This window comes from Mytilus trossulus, chromosome 11, assembly GCF_036588685.1.
Source record: "Mytilus trossulus isolate FHL-02 chromosome 11, PNRI_Mtr1.1.1.hap1, whole genome shotgun sequence".
In the NCBI taxonomy this organism is placed as follows: Eukaryota; Metazoa; Mollusca; class Bivalvia; order Mytilida; family Mytilidae; genus Mytilus; species Mytilus trossulus.
In genome coordinates this window covers 22,355,306-22,371,631 of record NC_086383.1, presented here as the reverse complement: position 1 = coordinate 22,371,631, position 16,326 = coordinate 22,355,306, and the positions used below count along the sequence as shown (strand labels likewise).

General features: G+C 33.8%; 1 protein-coding gene across 1 annotated transcript in view; it reads right to left on the bottom strand.

The window, feature by feature from the left end:
- The window catches only part of LOC134690878 (E3 ubiquitin-protein ligase UBR5-like), a 51,122-nt gene that overhangs the window by 6,884 nt on the left and 27,912 nt on the right, over positions 1-16,326 (bottom strand). Inside the window, exons 28-42 of the mRNA XM_063551005.1 lie at positions 15,303-15,469; positions 14,796-14,976; positions 13,181-13,351; positions 12,666-12,780; positions 12,282-12,422; positions 11,732-11,890; positions 10,114-10,227; positions 9,355-9,605; positions 8,155-8,392; positions 6,507-7,734; positions 5,658-5,816; positions 4,694-4,907; positions 3,784-3,963; positions 2,437-2,506; positions 861-1,144 (exon numbers count right to left, since the gene is read on the bottom strand). Coding sequence (XP_063407075.1) covers positions 861-1,144; positions 2,437-2,506; positions 3,784-3,963; positions 4,694-4,907; positions 5,658-5,816; positions 6,507-7,734; positions 8,155-8,392; positions 9,355-9,605; positions 10,114-10,227; positions 11,732-11,890; positions 12,282-12,422; positions 12,666-12,780; positions 13,181-13,351; positions 14,796-14,976; positions 15,303-15,469 — 3,672 coding nt within the window. The remainder of the gene's footprint in view (positions 1-860; positions 1,145-2,436; positions 2,507-3,783; positions 3,964-4,693; positions 4,908-5,657; positions 5,817-6,506; positions 7,735-8,154; positions 8,393-9,354; positions 9,606-10,113; positions 10,228-11,731; positions 11,891-12,281; positions 12,423-12,665; positions 12,781-13,180; positions 13,352-14,795; positions 14,977-15,302; positions 15,470-16,326) is intronic.

The window sequence follows — 16,326 nt, the reverse complement described above, 5'->3', positions numbered from 1 at the left end:
CAAGAGCATTGACAGTCGGTCTCATTTGGATCTAAGCATGATGTTGGATTGCTGTTTTTTTGGTAACCGTGACTCTTGAAAGTAAAATTATTGTGCCGTCAAAACGGGAAATGAAGTCTAGCAAGACATGGGAAATTACAAAAAAAATGACAATTCCTTACATACCTAGTGCTGTAAGCAGGATAAGAGAATCTGACAAAACAGGGCAGCGGGATCCGGGATCAGAACCCCCAATGACACCCCCTTGACATTGTGATGGGTTAAACCTTTTGATTTGATTGATTTTTATAGTCTTATGTTGAACTGTAAAACCACTATTCCAGGTTAGGGGAAGACTTGGAGCCATCAAACTAGTTAATCCCCACCACATTCTGTCTCAAGTTAGGAGCCTTTAGTTAAATGGTTGATGGTGGTTCTAGTCTATAATAACTGTTTTTCACAATTTTTATTTGTTAAAAATAAGAGCGTTGATTTTCTCAAGTGAATTGTTTCATATTTGACACCTTATATTGCAGACTACTGTAAATTCAGAAATTATTACTTGCATTTATTATTGCGATTTTGTCATTTTAGACTGAAATGCGATTTTAATTTTTACGAATTTGAGAAAAATCCTGTTAAATTCACATTTTTCGCAATAATAAAAACCTCACATTAATTTCTGTATTTACAGTATACATTATTGGTTTTTCTTCTTGTCGAAGGCGGTATGGTCACCTTGATTTTTTTTTCAACACCCAAGAAACACCAACACATAAATCATACACATGACATCAGACAGTGATAATAAGGCTCTTATGGACAGGAGGGATAGAGATATTCTCAGTGTGAATTTCTTATAAATATTCATAAATACTTACAGCTTGTAATGCACTAACTCTTGGATATAACCGTTCACCGAGCTGTCGTCTGTACTGAGATATCGTGTCACTTCCGCTATCTGTCACAGACGAACTCTCACTAGAGGGAACTGTGGTAGGTGTGCTGTTATTGTTTGTTCCAGCGGGGTCAGAGGGCATATAAAATGGTGGAGCGTCCAATGATAATGTAGATCTTAATTCTCTGTCACGACTTCTACGTCTTTGGATGTTGGCTTGCTGTCTTTGTCTTTCTTTGTCCCTAGATCTTGCTCTTTGAATCAGGTCTGGAATAAAACATGCATGTTAGTTTGTTTTGTTTAAACAAGAGGCTCTCAAGAGCCTGAATCGCTCACCTTAATTTTTTTGGTTAAATCTCTCATCAATGATTATTTTGGCTTTTCAATTTATTTAAATGTTCTTTGAATAGTCCTATTTTCTTCAAAAGAAAAAAAAAAATAATCATTTTCTCCTATGTTCTATTTTAGCCATAGGAGCTATGTTTCTTGACATACAAGGAAATAAAATATAAAATTTATACTAGATACCCTGAAACTCATTTAGCCTAAGTTTGGCTGAAATTGATACAGCAGTTTCAAAAGAGAAGATTTTTTAAAGTAAGTCAACATGATGAACAAATTGTGAAAAAAGTCTTTAAAGGGCAATAACTCCTTAAGGGGTCAATTGACAATTTTGGTCATATTGACTTATTTGTAGATCTGACTTTGCTTAACATTTTTGCTATTAACAGTTTATCTGTATCTATAATAATATTCAAGAAAATAACCAAAAACTGCAAAATTTCTTTAAAATCATCAATTCAGGGGCATTATACCTGCAAAACCAGTTACCATATTTGGCTGAAAATTTCAGGACAGGTAGACCTTAACCTAATAAATACTTTAACTTCTGGTCTTATTTGCTCTAAATGCTGGAGTTTTTGAGATATAAGCCAAAAACTGCATTTTAACCTGTGTTCTATTTTCAGCCATGACGGCCATGTTTTTGACGAAATAGAAAATAAAACACAAACTTTATTTTATACACCCTACTGATCATTCAGTATGATGAACAAATTGTGAAAAATTGTCATTAAAGGACAATAACCCCTTAAGGGGTCAATTGACAATTTTGGTCATATTAACTTATTTGTAGATCTTACTTTGCTGATAATTTTTGCTGTTTACAGTTTATCTTTATCTATAATAATATTCAAGATAATGACCAAAAACTGCAAAATTTCCTTAAAATTACCAATTAAGTGGCAGCAACCCAACAATGGGTTGTTTGATTCATCTGAAAATTTCAGGGCTGATAGATCTTGACCTAATGAACATTTTGACCCAGTGTCAGATTTGCTCTAAATGCTTTCGTTTTTGAGATATAAGCCAAAAACTGCATTTTTTGTTTTTATTGATAGAGAGAGCCAAGGTCCTCTTAGAAAACTACAACATTTGGCAGGAACTGTAACCTTAATTAATTAATATTGGAGTCAAACACCCTTTCCACATGCAAATGTTGACATTATAGATAAACTACTAAGATCACTTTGCCATGGAGAACCTGTTGAGGTACTTACTGTATGATGATGATTTCTGACCAACCATAACACCATCTAAAGAGGGTAACTTCTCTTGTGATAATACAGCCTGAAACCAATAAAAAAAATGTGTTTTTTAATTTTTCAATTAAAAGTATTAAATCATGAAAATTAAATCTCACAGATTATAGTTTCATTAATATTGCATTTGTTTTAATAAGTGGTAACAGATTGAATGAAAACCGATTCCCCTTAGCTATATAAACATTTGAATTATGCGTCTCCAGTAAGCTAACATTGATAACTTACATGTTCATATTTTATAATTGCGTCAGATCACCAAATATTACCTTTCACACATTTTTAAAAGCAACAAGTCATAAAAACAAATTTTAAAACTTATTATTCTTATATATGTCATCAGTCCCTTGAAAACACATATCAGGTCACAAAGTCACCTGCCAAACCTGCAAGGTCACAAGACTTTACTATGTTGGAACCACAATTATGGATGGTTGATAATGGGGAAATAAATGCTACATACATGGCTACAAAAATATACCTTTTGGCCAGTACTGTAACTGTAGTAGACTGATTGTCTTTTCTCTACTCTCTACATCAATATGGAACAATTAGCTCTAATTTTAGTAGGGAATTAAAATGTATTCTAGTAAGCACATGGGCTGTATTCAAAAAATAATACAACTAAAATTTGAGGAAAAAAAAGATTTTGTGGATATTTAATTCCATGGTTTTTCAAAGACTGCATTCAAGCCCATAGAAAATTTGTAATTAGTTGAACTCCTTGTTTCCTATATTTACCAAAAAATTTGTAAGGGTTCCGCGAAACCCAGTGTCTCGCCTACTTTTGCTGTTAATCACATTCATCAAAAATGATGAAAAAAGTCAATAAAAATATTCCTCTCGATACTATATTTTGATTGTCAGAAGCTTCTGTCCAAGTTTGGTAAAAATCCAGGCTAGTTTAAGAATCTTAAAAATGTTTTAAATACTTTAACTGCAGAGTGTATGTAATGTTAACTGGAAGAAAAACTAAGTCCATTTATAAGTAAAATACGGAAAAAATGGAATTTTATTTTTACAAAATTTACTTCTAGATACTATCTTATGAACATAAACAAGCTTCTGTCCAAGTTTCGTACAATTCAAGGATAGTTTAAGAAAGTTATTTTAATTTCAAAAACTTTAACCACAGAGTGAATATTTGTGGACACCGCCGCCGACGAAGGAATGGAGGATCGCTATGTCTTGCTTTTTCGACTTAAGTCGAAGGCTCGACAAAAAGTTATCAAAAATAAAATAACGAATCTACAGAAAATCTCTAGTTTTAGCTAAAACACCTATCATATACTAAATATGTCTTACATTAGCAATAGCAGTATAAAAACTCCTAGCCACTCCACTGCCTTCTCCAGGCTCATCCTTAAACGTAACCTTTGCCCTATGTACAGCCAATGGTTGACCACTGGTATTTGTTCTTCGGTTGAACTGATTGTTTAGCTGCTTGAAAGACTGGACAATTAACTGGTTTCTGTCCCTCTCTACCTGTTTAATTAGAAAAAAAATGTCTTTACATAAACAATAAACATAACAATACAAATATACCGTATCTATAGAGGGTTATTTTTCGAAGGATGCAAATTTTCACTTATTCACAGATAGAAGAAAATTGCCAAAATGAATTCTGCCAATTTAAAAGTGTACTTGTATTGTTGAAAGTTTTGAATCTGCCAAAATAACAAATCTCCAAATTATTTTGTATACCTTTTTCAATGAAAATCACAAAAATAACCTGCTATACAATATATCATTGCTAGTGCTTTGATGAACTGTCAGTATTCAACTTTCACATTACAGAAGATTTTGACCATCAAACACATACCAATACATCGTATCAAGATTACATCTTATATTTAAATATTGAACCTTGTTTATTTTCAATATATCAATGAATCTAAGCTAAAGTTTTAATCTATGATCCTTGCTTATTTGTCAATATAAAGCTGAAATAATCAGTCCTTAAAATAGAAAACAGTCTTTAAGACGAAATGCTAAATCTACAGGCCCGGAGCTCAATTTTTTTTTTTTTTAGCTAGATTCTGTTGGCCTATAGATATGTAGGCCCAAGAGCAATTTTACAAGCCTGGGCTGCCAATCAGCGTGGAGACTGAGAAAATCAAACAATCAAAAGAGACCAAATACAGGGATAGACCTTTCTTAGTTCCACAAAATATAAGAAAACAGATATGAGGGTATCTTTTTACAATCTATTTACCTCAAGTGTTAAATCTCTCTGTTGAGAATTACGAATCTTTTCCATTTCTCTGCGAAATTTACTTTCTTTCACAGGGAATCCCCCTAACTCACTAATCACAGATCCAGGTTCTGCCCCAACATCATCACAGAAGACACGCCCAAATAAGTCTAAAGCCAGACGCCATCTTCCTAAGAGAACATCATGTGACAATTGTTGACCAATTGGATTCTGTCTGCTGCAATTGAAGGTTATATTATTTATATAATTTCTTTTCACTAGATAAATGTGATGACATAATTTACTGAATTTTCTATTTCATTTTTATTTTGTAAAACATAAAATGTTGCGGTTCATTGTGATGTTTATTCATTTTAGCTTTCCTGTGAAAATAACTTCTTTATAAAACTAAATTCTATTCCTTTAGAACAATTTTTTGTACTGTATATTTGGTTTGAACAAAGCCTCAATATTTTAAGATTATCTTTTGCCAAATAATTTGAGGTACTGTATTCTGAAATGCTTTTGACCTATTTCTTTTCACTACAGTATTACAATTACTGTCTCACACTGATCTATATATCTTATGTTTTTAAATGAAAATGTGTATAAAATAGTTATGTTTTTTTTTAAATTTTGTTCTTACATTTTTTCTATGACTTATAACTTTGCAATTCTAATTATCTACTTGAGACTTAGTTTGAAATAAAACCCAAACAGCAATAAGTTTGTCAAGATGTTTGTTCATGCTTTACAACCTTCCAATTCATCAGAGTATTAAAATCCAACAATCTTGGTAAAACAAAAAAAAAGAGATATGGACAAAGTATATTTTACATGAAAGTTATTGCTCACAGATCAAGGTAATATGTAATTGTAAAAAAAAGGCATATTCTAAACTATACTATATATCTTTTTTGTTATCTTATTATTCAGCCCATAGGGAATATCAAGGAACAGCTGGGTAGCAGTGGCCTAATTTTACCTTGTTGATGTAAATGGAAACGGCGCAGTAGCTGGTGACAAGCCAGATGTGGAGGCTTGAGATGTTTCTATCACAACAGTGTTAGCAACATTTTCATTGGCTCCTACTATATCTACAGGTCCTTCTGTACTTGAACTGGGTACACTTGCACCAAGACTTCTAAAAATATTTATTTCAAATTATGCATTGCATTATGCAGAAAGACAAAATTTCTGTGTTATTTGATTTATCTGAATCTCAGTTTTAGCTAACTTTACTTGCATCATTACTTTGAAGAAAGAATAAATCCTAATCCTGAGAATTTAAAAACACAACGAATGATCAAGTTACATATGATTCAATTGTAAATTATTCAATATGTAATATGTTAATAATATGGAATAAAAGGCTCTTTAACCCCACCCCATTTTGGTGCCTGTCCCAAATCAGGCGATTTGTTGTCTCTTTGACACATTCCCCAATTCCATTCTATTTCATCTAAGTTTCATTGGAGCTAATAAATTAAATTCTGAAAGTTTTAAATTCTGAACAGGACAATATAAAACAAATATAACAAGAATGTGTCCCTAGTACACAGATGCCCTATCCGCACTATCATTTTCTATGTTCAGCTGACCATGAAAATGGTATAAAAACACTAATTTGGCATGAAAATTAGAAAAGATAATATCATAGGAAACATGTCTACTTAGTTATAAGTTTATTGGACTTCAACTTCATCAAAAACTACCTCAACCAAAAACTTTAACCTGAAGCGCAACAGACGAACACACCGACCAGAAAACATAATGCCCATAAAAATGGGGCATAAAAATAAAGGTATAAATGTAACTGTTATATTTCACTTACCCACTTAGAGTACTACTAGTCTGTGGACCAGTGCTGCCCTCTGTTGACAAACCACTTCCTGATACAACAGTGTCCATACTGCAAGGGGTTTCATCTGACCTTACACTCTGTGAACTTTGACCTTTGGATTCACTGTCTGACCTTTCATGTGAAGACTGAGAAGGAAATTCAGAAGTGATTTTATCATCTTGAGAAGCCAACAAAGACTTTAATGGAGAGGAAGTGGAGCTGGCAGACGACAGCTTTGAAACAGACGAAGAGGCTTGTGCAGAACTGGCATGCACAATAACACTAGCTTGTTGCCCTTCTATTTTCTGCTCCAGTGACTGTGTGTCTGCTTGAGATAAGTCACTAGAAAGACTGGCATCATGAGATGAAGATAAGTTCATTGGTTCCTCAGTGGGAAATCTATTGTGAAATGGTGCCTCCGGGACTCTACTACTTTGAGATGGTCCCGGTAGATTCTGATTAAACAGGGAACTAGTTGATGGGATATGAGACAGAGGTTTGACTATGACACTAGCATTATTATATGACAAGTCTGTGGCAGATGTTGTCACAGGTGGAGCTGTGGTTGAACTGGTACCCGGCACAGCTGTTGTTGCAGTAGGAACAGGTATGTCAGACAGCCTGGCAGTCAATGCCATACGGACTGGAACTTTATCAGACAGGTTCCATGGCTCAGTGAATGCAGGCTGAACTTTAGTTTCACATGAACTAACAGCAGTTACTGTTTGTCTGGCCATTCCAAACAAATCTTCTCTCCTTGAATTTGGATGGAGAAGGTGTGGCTGGTCAGCCAATGGGAGAGCTTCTACTAAAGGTGTTTTAAAAGGATCTGGAGGAGGACATCCTAAAAATATCGTAGATTCAGAACGATGGAAAAATGGATGTTTTCTGCCAGACTTTCCAGTCGTCTCACTCTCACCATCCATACTTTCATTTTCAACTCCAGACAAACTGTTTCCTGTTATTTCATCATTGTCTTCCTCATTTTCATTTTCATCGTGATCACATGATATCACCGATATTCCATCACGTATCACGTCAGTGTCAGAATCTGTCCCACTTCTCATGTAATATATCAACGCATCGAAGACATAAGCAACGTGACGCATAGCCGATATGTCCAAACTTGGAAGTGAGTCTGAATGCTCGTCATTATGTGACCTCATCAATGACAATGCATAGTTAAGAAAGTCTCTCCTAGCAACACTGCCATCAGCTGCTGTAAAAATAAAGAATTATGTTTAATTTTTACCCATTGTTTTTAATTACTTTTTCTTTGTAAATATGCTTGGTTCATGTTTGTCATATTAGATTTTTGTAAATTGTATTGTACAAATTATGCCATATGTTTTCTTCAATTGAGTCTTTCATATTTATCATGTTGGGGCCTTTCAAAGCCGACTATAAGTTAATGAGCTTTTGTCATTGTTGAAGGCCATTCCTTTGCCTATAATTGATTACATTCACTTCATTTGAACTTTGGTGGATAGTTGTCTTGTGGGCAATCATACCACATCTCCTTATTTTCATATATAAGTTTATTCAAAAATTAAATTGTGCATTTATTGGTGGTCAATTTATTTCATATTTTATTTCTTGAATCAGAGATAAGGTGCACGATGGTTCTGTAGTAACTTACAAGCTATAGTACCGAATCTTGCTCTACGTCTCTCTAAGAATTGTGATATTGGATGAGATTCTTCCTGATTGTTTCTTTCCCTCTGAGTCCTGACGTAGTTGGAGTGAAGTGGATGCACGGGGTTAGATTGATCTGAGGTGTTACTCAATGCCGAGCCAAATCTCAGCTGAGCTTCTGTTGAGTCCATCACATCAAATAACCATTCCCAGGTATGGCGTAAATTCCACTCAGAGAAAAACTGAAATTATAACAAAAGTATGTTGTATGCCTCACAGAACTTCTAGTTCTAGTTTATTATCAATTGCTTTATTGTGCTTAAGTTAAAGTTGCAACACTTCAATACCAGGATCAGTTTAATACAAAGCTTACTAATATGATAACATTATAAGCTAATAATTACATTAGATGTATGTTTCATTACAATACGTTATTATGATTGGCTAACTGCACATCAAGTGATATTCCTTAAGCAATTGCATTACACAATAAAACTTATCATTCATGATAACACGAGGTCCCACAATAAAGTACACAGGTAAATTGAATAAAAAATTATAAAAATCGTGTTTTCATGAGCCCAGCTAAAAATGTAATTATAAGTATTGAATGCTTCTTTTTGTAACTTCATACGGTTGTAAAAGCTTTGACAGTGTGCACATTTATAGAATGAAGCGCTTTCACGCTTCATACAAAATATACTTCCTTCAACTCTTTTACACCCCAATGAAGTTGCAAAAAGAAGCATTCAATTCTTAAATATATCTTCTTTTTTTTTTTGCACATTGCACTTTCTGCTGTTAACAATATACCTCATTAGTCCAGCATACCAGTGAAGAGTCCCTGTTTATTAATACCAGAAATCCAGGGTTGCTTTCTGGTAAGCACCATTATATTAAATCAACATTAGTTTTATAATCTAACAGCTAAGTTATAAAATTATCAGCAATTAAATAATAAACCAGTTAATATGAGCAAGACTTATTTGTTTACCTATAAGCTAAAATATCATTGAGTTTGAAAGAAGCAATAAAAACTTTAGAAACTTAAGCTTCCTGTCATAAGAAATGCAAAACATCCTGTGTATTTATCGTGATTACCTGTTTATAGTAAACTTGCATATAAATCTAACACCTCCTAGTTAGAAATGTCTATTAGTTAACCTGTGTAATTATTCTAATAACCTGTCTATAGTAAACTTACATGTAAATCTATAGCTTCTTGGTCAGATATATCTAGCGTCCTTGGCAATCCTGGAGCTAATGCATGGTAATCCTGTAACATGGTAAGAAGGTCAGCAATCTGACGAACTATTATTCCGAACCCTCTGGCAAGCTGGCTGGCAGTGGTAGTCATGGTTACAGCATTGTCATGACTTTGGGCAGATGTAGTGGTCACAGTTGTGGTTCTCCGTAATGTTGAGGGATCAATGTATATCAGACCGCTTGTTCCACCTGTAATGAACACGCATTATTTGTAAAATTTGAGTTGGCATCATATAATTATTGAAGCTTACACAGTAATGTCACAACTACTGAAATGTTTACTTCATTTACTAAGGAATTCTGAAACTTAGATCAAAGTTGTATGAAACCTATCATACATGCCTCTTTCTAAATCATAACGAAATACCAAATATTGTTGACCTACCAGGCAAAACAGAAGATATACACAACTCATACAACAAGAGTACACAGGCTGAAATGTATTGCCTGCTTTTATACAAATATCCTATAAACTTAAATTCTGAAGCATTAAGATTCTTTAAAATATGGGTGACATTCATATGAACCCATATACAAATAATAAATATCCTTAGACTCAAAATTTCTTTTTTTTTCTATTTTGATAAAGAATTTTGCCATACCTGCAATCAGATTTGCATAAAACATTTTTTTTTTAAATGAGAAAAGAAATAATACAATGTACAAAAAAATGAAGCAAGAAGATTTGTATATTCACCAGAGGTAGTATTAGTAGCAGCAGAAGGTGTTGGTCTGGAGGATGTTGTGTCCCTCTGTCTGATGGCCCACTGCATGGTCTGTGGTGCTTGAAGAGTTCTCTGACCATGGCTCCCTATGAAAAAAAACATTTCAATATTCAAATATAAGGTCTTTCAAAAAGTTTACTACCAGTAATATTCTAAGAATGTTTAGACACTAATGATTATATTTGTTATATGTACAATGACCAGTTATGATAAGTGAAATACATTCAGGTACCATTGTGAAGTTGAAAAAATAACAATTACCAAACATCCAGATATAGTCTCTCTTTATTACTACAAGACTAGCAAATTTTTATGTAATGTAACACAAAGGCTAGGATGAGTTCTTGTTGTGCTAGTGAAATATCAGTATCAAAAATCCAGGCCAAAATTTTCTCCAAAAATAACCATTTAAATTGGTTGTAAGTATTCTGAGATGTTCATTACTTAAACTTTATTTTTGTTGTACAATTTTTTTTGGTGAAATGAAGGCCTGGACTTTCAACCCCTGTGTCCTTTGCCTCAAAATGTATACATATTGGGGTTGATATCCAATTTGTAACCTACAGACTTTGTTAAATTTATCACTTTTACCACCTTTCTTATAGCCACACAGCCAGTAATGGCTTCATACATTGTATAAACAGACACCTGCCTGTTGTTGATTTCCATATGATACTGTAAAGATGTTCTTTGTGTTTTTAGGTTGTGCAGTTGTTGTCTCATTGAAATATGGCCAACCTTTACTTTTGTCCATACCTATCTTTGGACTAAGGATAATATAAATGTTTCTAAACTTATAAATTTATAGCTGTTACACACTTTCCTGACTAAATTTGTCATAAGTGCACTGAATCTTGATTGGTTAATTTCTGGTTGCTTAATATCCAGTTGCAAATATTTTAGGCATGTTCAGTAGGAGACCTGAAACTTCAGAATGGGTTTACTAGCCTTTTAAAACAGAAAACTGATCTTAGAAATGACTGTCCATGTTTTTGGTTTGCTCAATGTCCAGTGGCAAATATTTCATGCATATTCAGGACAAGAGCTGAAACTCCAGAATGTGTTTACTAGCCTCAATTAAACTGAAACCTGATCTTAAAATGACTGTCCATGTTTTTGGTTTGCGAAATGTCCAGTGGCAAATATTTCATGCATATTCAGGACAAAAGCTGTCAGAATGTGTTTTCTAGCCTCGGTAAAACAGAAACCAGATCTTAGAAAAGAGTGTCCATGTTTTTGGTTTGCTCAATGTCCAGTGGCAAATATTTCATGCATGTTCAGGACGATCACTGTCAGAATGTGTTTACTAGCCTCGGTAAAACAAAAATGTGATCTTAAAAAAAACTGTCCATGTTTTTGGTGTACTCAATGTCCAGTGGCAAATATTTCATGCATGTTCAGGACAAGAGATGAAAACCCAGAAAAGAGTGTCCATGATTTTAGTTTGCTCAATGTCCAGTGGCAAATATTTCATGCATATTCAGGACTAAAGCTGTCAGAATGTGTTTACTAGCCTCGGTAAAAACAGAAACCTGATCTTAGAAAAGACTGTCCATGTTTTGTACAAGCAAGTAAATGTACTGTCTTAACCTGATGTATTACATCTTTCTAACTGTTCATCAATAAAATTCATATCGTCTGCATCATTAGCCTCACTTTGGTTTTCGTCGCTCTCATAATCATCCTCTTGATTTGACGAGTCTGGAGAGTCACCACTGTCTTCTGAGAAATGGGCGAGACTTAATGGTCCTAAATAGAAAATAATTCTACTATTACAAAAAGTTACTGATTTCTAAAATTTTACACTGTGGACTCTTTCTTTAAGACATACAATACACCCACATGAGTAAATATCAGAAAACCATTTTCTTATAAATATTGTATGTCTTAATGCTTCCTTTGACAAACATATATTACATTTACAGGCAATTTAGAAACTTGTGCCTTTTAATAATATGTTATCTTAATCGAATAATTGTTTTCCTTATCAAGTGTGGGTGAAAAATAAAGTGGGTAGATATTACACCAAACAATATGTTTTTTTCTTTTAAATATTTCAATAAGCGACGTATGAATTTTCTAATAATATTTTAATGTTTTAAGACACATGCCAAGGTTTAATCTCTCTTACTACACTTACCTGTTCCTGCATCTGAACCCGCTGTTGCTGCAGTAACAGCACTCCTCTGTACACTGACATTATCCTGGTTGCTATGACTACTTTCACTGTCGCTCTCTGATTCTGCCAACAAGTCCAAGTCCATGTCACTTTCAGCAGCACCTAAAAGGGATAAGGCATTTCAGAAAAAACAAAAACAATAAATAGGGAATGTGTCTGATGCCCCACTTGCATATCATATGAAGATATAAAGGGACATAACTGAAGAATTTCTTGCAAAATGTTTGTATTCCAATTTAAAACATTTGACATCTTTATCAAAAAGTGATCGTTTCAAAAGGCTTTAGGAGTTAATTGCATAAATGACATTTCTTTTGAAAATCATGCCAAAAGACATCTACTGACCTTCTTCATGGTCACCATGACCTTGATCCTGATCTGAGTGTTCTGATTGGTGGTCCTCATTATGATCAATATCTGATCCGTCATCATCTCTTTCCAACCCATCAACAACCTCAACCTACAAAAACAATTTTACAGCTATGTTTGAGTCATCATATGTATCCGTCAATTTTCTGAAGATCAGATTTAGTAGCATGGATCACTGTTGGGTCAGATGAAATTACTAGTTCTGTACAAATTCAGAAGAATCTAAAATGGTAGGGAATAGAGGGGGGTATATATAATAGTCACTTGTGTATATTATGATTGCCTTTTAACCCATCAGGATTTCAGGCTTTGCAATACAGTATTTTATTAAGTATTCATTAAGATACAGGGCCTTTTTAGAGCCCACTGTACGTTATGGATTTTTCTCATTGTTGAAGGCCCTACAATTGCCTATAGTTGCATAAATCCACTACATTTTAATTCTGGTATATAATTAAACATCAAGCATCAAATGAAAGAATTGATCCTACCTCTTCAACGTCTGCTTGCATTATCTCATCGTCATCTCTTTCAACTGGATCCCTGTTGCTCTGGTGTGATGGTAGCACATTTGAGTGAGAAATGTAAGATGAACCAGTACCAGTGTCTGAAGAACTAGTTCTGGCTGGAAGTGGGTCAACATTGAATATCTCCTCACTTCCCTGTAATGATAGATGTAGAAAACATAGTGGAATTAAATCTTTTAAATTTTTTGGTACATGTATTTAAATTTATTATCTCCTCTCACTCACATCAAATTTGGTACCCATCAGTTCCCAACTGTATTTTTCATTTGCAATGTTGCTTGTCTGACAGAAAAAGGTTTGTCAATGACTTCTGTACATGAATTCCAACTAGGGAAATAACTGTTTGAAAGGGAAATTATTCAGGCCATACAAAATTTCTGCAGAGGTAGTAGAGCTTATATATTCCAACTATTGCTTGATAATGATATCTAATATAATCCATGTGCTAATATGAATCAGCAGGTCAAGGTTGACTGTTTCATGCATTCTTATTACAAAACTAAATACATCATGCTCTTTGTATGCAGTTAGTTGTCAATATTGTGGGGTAAAAGACGGACCACATTTTGAGTCAAGCCTTAGGTTTGGTGGCAGAGACAATCCGACACAGTCAAGATACAAAAATAGATTTGAAATTAAGGAACCTTATTTGTGGGCTATATGAGGGGGGGGGGGCAGGGGCAAGGGGTTCCGGGAGTAAAATTCCCCTTTTAAAAAAAACCAAGAATGTGTCCTCAGTACACGAATGCCCCACTCGCAATATCATTTTCATGTTCAGTGGGATTGGGATAAAAACTCTAGTTTGGCATTAAAATTAGAAAGATCATATCATAGGGAACATGTGTAATAAGTTTGAAGTTGATTGGACTTCAACTTCATCAAAAACTACCTTGACCAAAAACTTTAATCTGAAGCGAGACAGACGGACGGACGAACAGACGAACGGACGGACAGACCAGAAAACATAATGCCCCTCTACTATCGTAGGTGGGGCATAAAAAACCCTTAAGGAATAAAAACATATGACTTGAGTAAGATCAAAAATTTTGTCTTCAAGAAAGGAGATTTTTTCTTTAAAAAGTAGATACAATTTTTTTGCTATTGGAATTTCCCAAAATGTTATATTTTAGTATATCGAAACAACTTGTAGTGAACACTTTTGGTAATTTTTAATGCTCATGTCTGTGTCATTTTGGTCTTTTGTGGATAGTTGTCTCATTGGCAATCATACCATATCTTCTTCTTTAAATATGCTATTCAAAATATAATCAATTTCTATTGTAATATATAACAATGGACTGTGTTTTTGGAATGTAAAAGCAGGGGTTTCCAGAAACAGCGCTCGTCACACCCTGTGGCAAAAATCCATTCTTATTTGTAACAATCGATCTATTCAATTTACACTTGTATCAGAAATAGATTAGAAACTTTGAAATATAACAACAGAGCTGGGGTGTAAGCAGTACGTCATGTGCCCCCCAAAATAACTAAATACTAACCTGTACAGCTTCAATATTTCCACTGACCAATGGGAATGGAGCAGTAGATCTTGTGACTCTTGAAATAACTTGATACTAACCTGTACAGCTTCAATATTTCCACTGACCAATGAGAATGGAGCAGTAGGTCTTGTGACTCCCATTCTTACAGGAGCAATCAGGGAGTTGCCAATCTCACAAAGTTCTTCAATGGCTATGTTTATCAAAGCTTGGAAAGCCTTTTTACATCTAACTAATGCTTCACATGACTTAGATGTTGAACTGAAAGAAAATAGAAAAAGACATATAGTACCACAAAGACAGAGGAATGGACAGACGAAGTGGTGCATTAAAACAGCTGCTGCATTATCCACACTTTAAACAACCCTAATTTATTATTTTTTTAGAAAATTATCCTTCCATCAATTCTGACATCATTCTAACCTAAATTTAACAAAAGTTTGCACTACATTTTGATATTTTTCGTTTAGATATTTTATAACATACTGTTTAACATGGTTCTTTATCATGCAGCTTAATCTACAAGAAAAAAATAATTTATATGTTGACTATAATCAAAGCATAGACAGAATTATCATGTGACTTACCTTTTTTTTTTGTTAGCATCAGGTGACATCTCAATACTAATGACAACAAAGATTCTTGCTACCGATCGTACAAATCTACGAGCCACAGTTTTTGCCTCGGCTTTACGACCCTCAGTATTATCATTCTGCATCTCTCTGATCAATGTTGTCAGTAGTGTTTCCAACATCTGAAAAATTACAAGTATTTACAGACTTGAAAAAAACATCTAACCAGATGCTCCGCAGGGCGTAGCTTTATACGACCGCAGAGGTTGAACCCTGAACGGTTGGGGCAAGTATGGACACAACATTCAAGCTGGATTCCGCTCTAAATTTGGATTGTGATTAAATAGTTGACACAGCATAGGTTTCTGACACAGAATGAATGTATTCAAATGAACTTAAAATTTGTTTGTGTTTTCTCTTAGAGCAATTCACTATGCTGTTGAATATTAATCCTCTCAAAAAAATGTTTGAAGAAATTTTCTTTTTATTTATGAAATTTCAAATGAGAAAAATTGAACCCAATTTTTTAATCAAATCCCCCTTTCCCTTATTCCAAAACTAATTTCAATTAAAATATTCTAATGGAGTTTGCAACAATTACTACTCATTTAAATACATCATAAAATATTAAGATGTAAAAAAACTGCTTGTTATCACTGAATGGTAAAGATTATTTAAATTTATCAGTTGGTAGTAAAAAGTGAATATACATTGTATATTGTATATAACAAAGATTTAAGTTGATTCTGGACAAAGAAAGATAACTCCAATTAAAAAAAATTCTTGCAGATATTTCTTGCTTACTATACTGGACAAAGAAAGATAACTCTTAATTAATAAAAAATTTGCTATTTCACAATATTGTGAAATTAGATATTTCTTGCCATTGCACAATACTGTGCAATTGAAAAGACTTGCTATTGCACAATACTTAATATAATAATTTTAGATCCTGATTTGGACCAACTTGAAAACTGGGCCCATAATCAAAAATCTAAGTACATGTTTAGATTCAGCATATCAAAGAGGCCCAAGAATT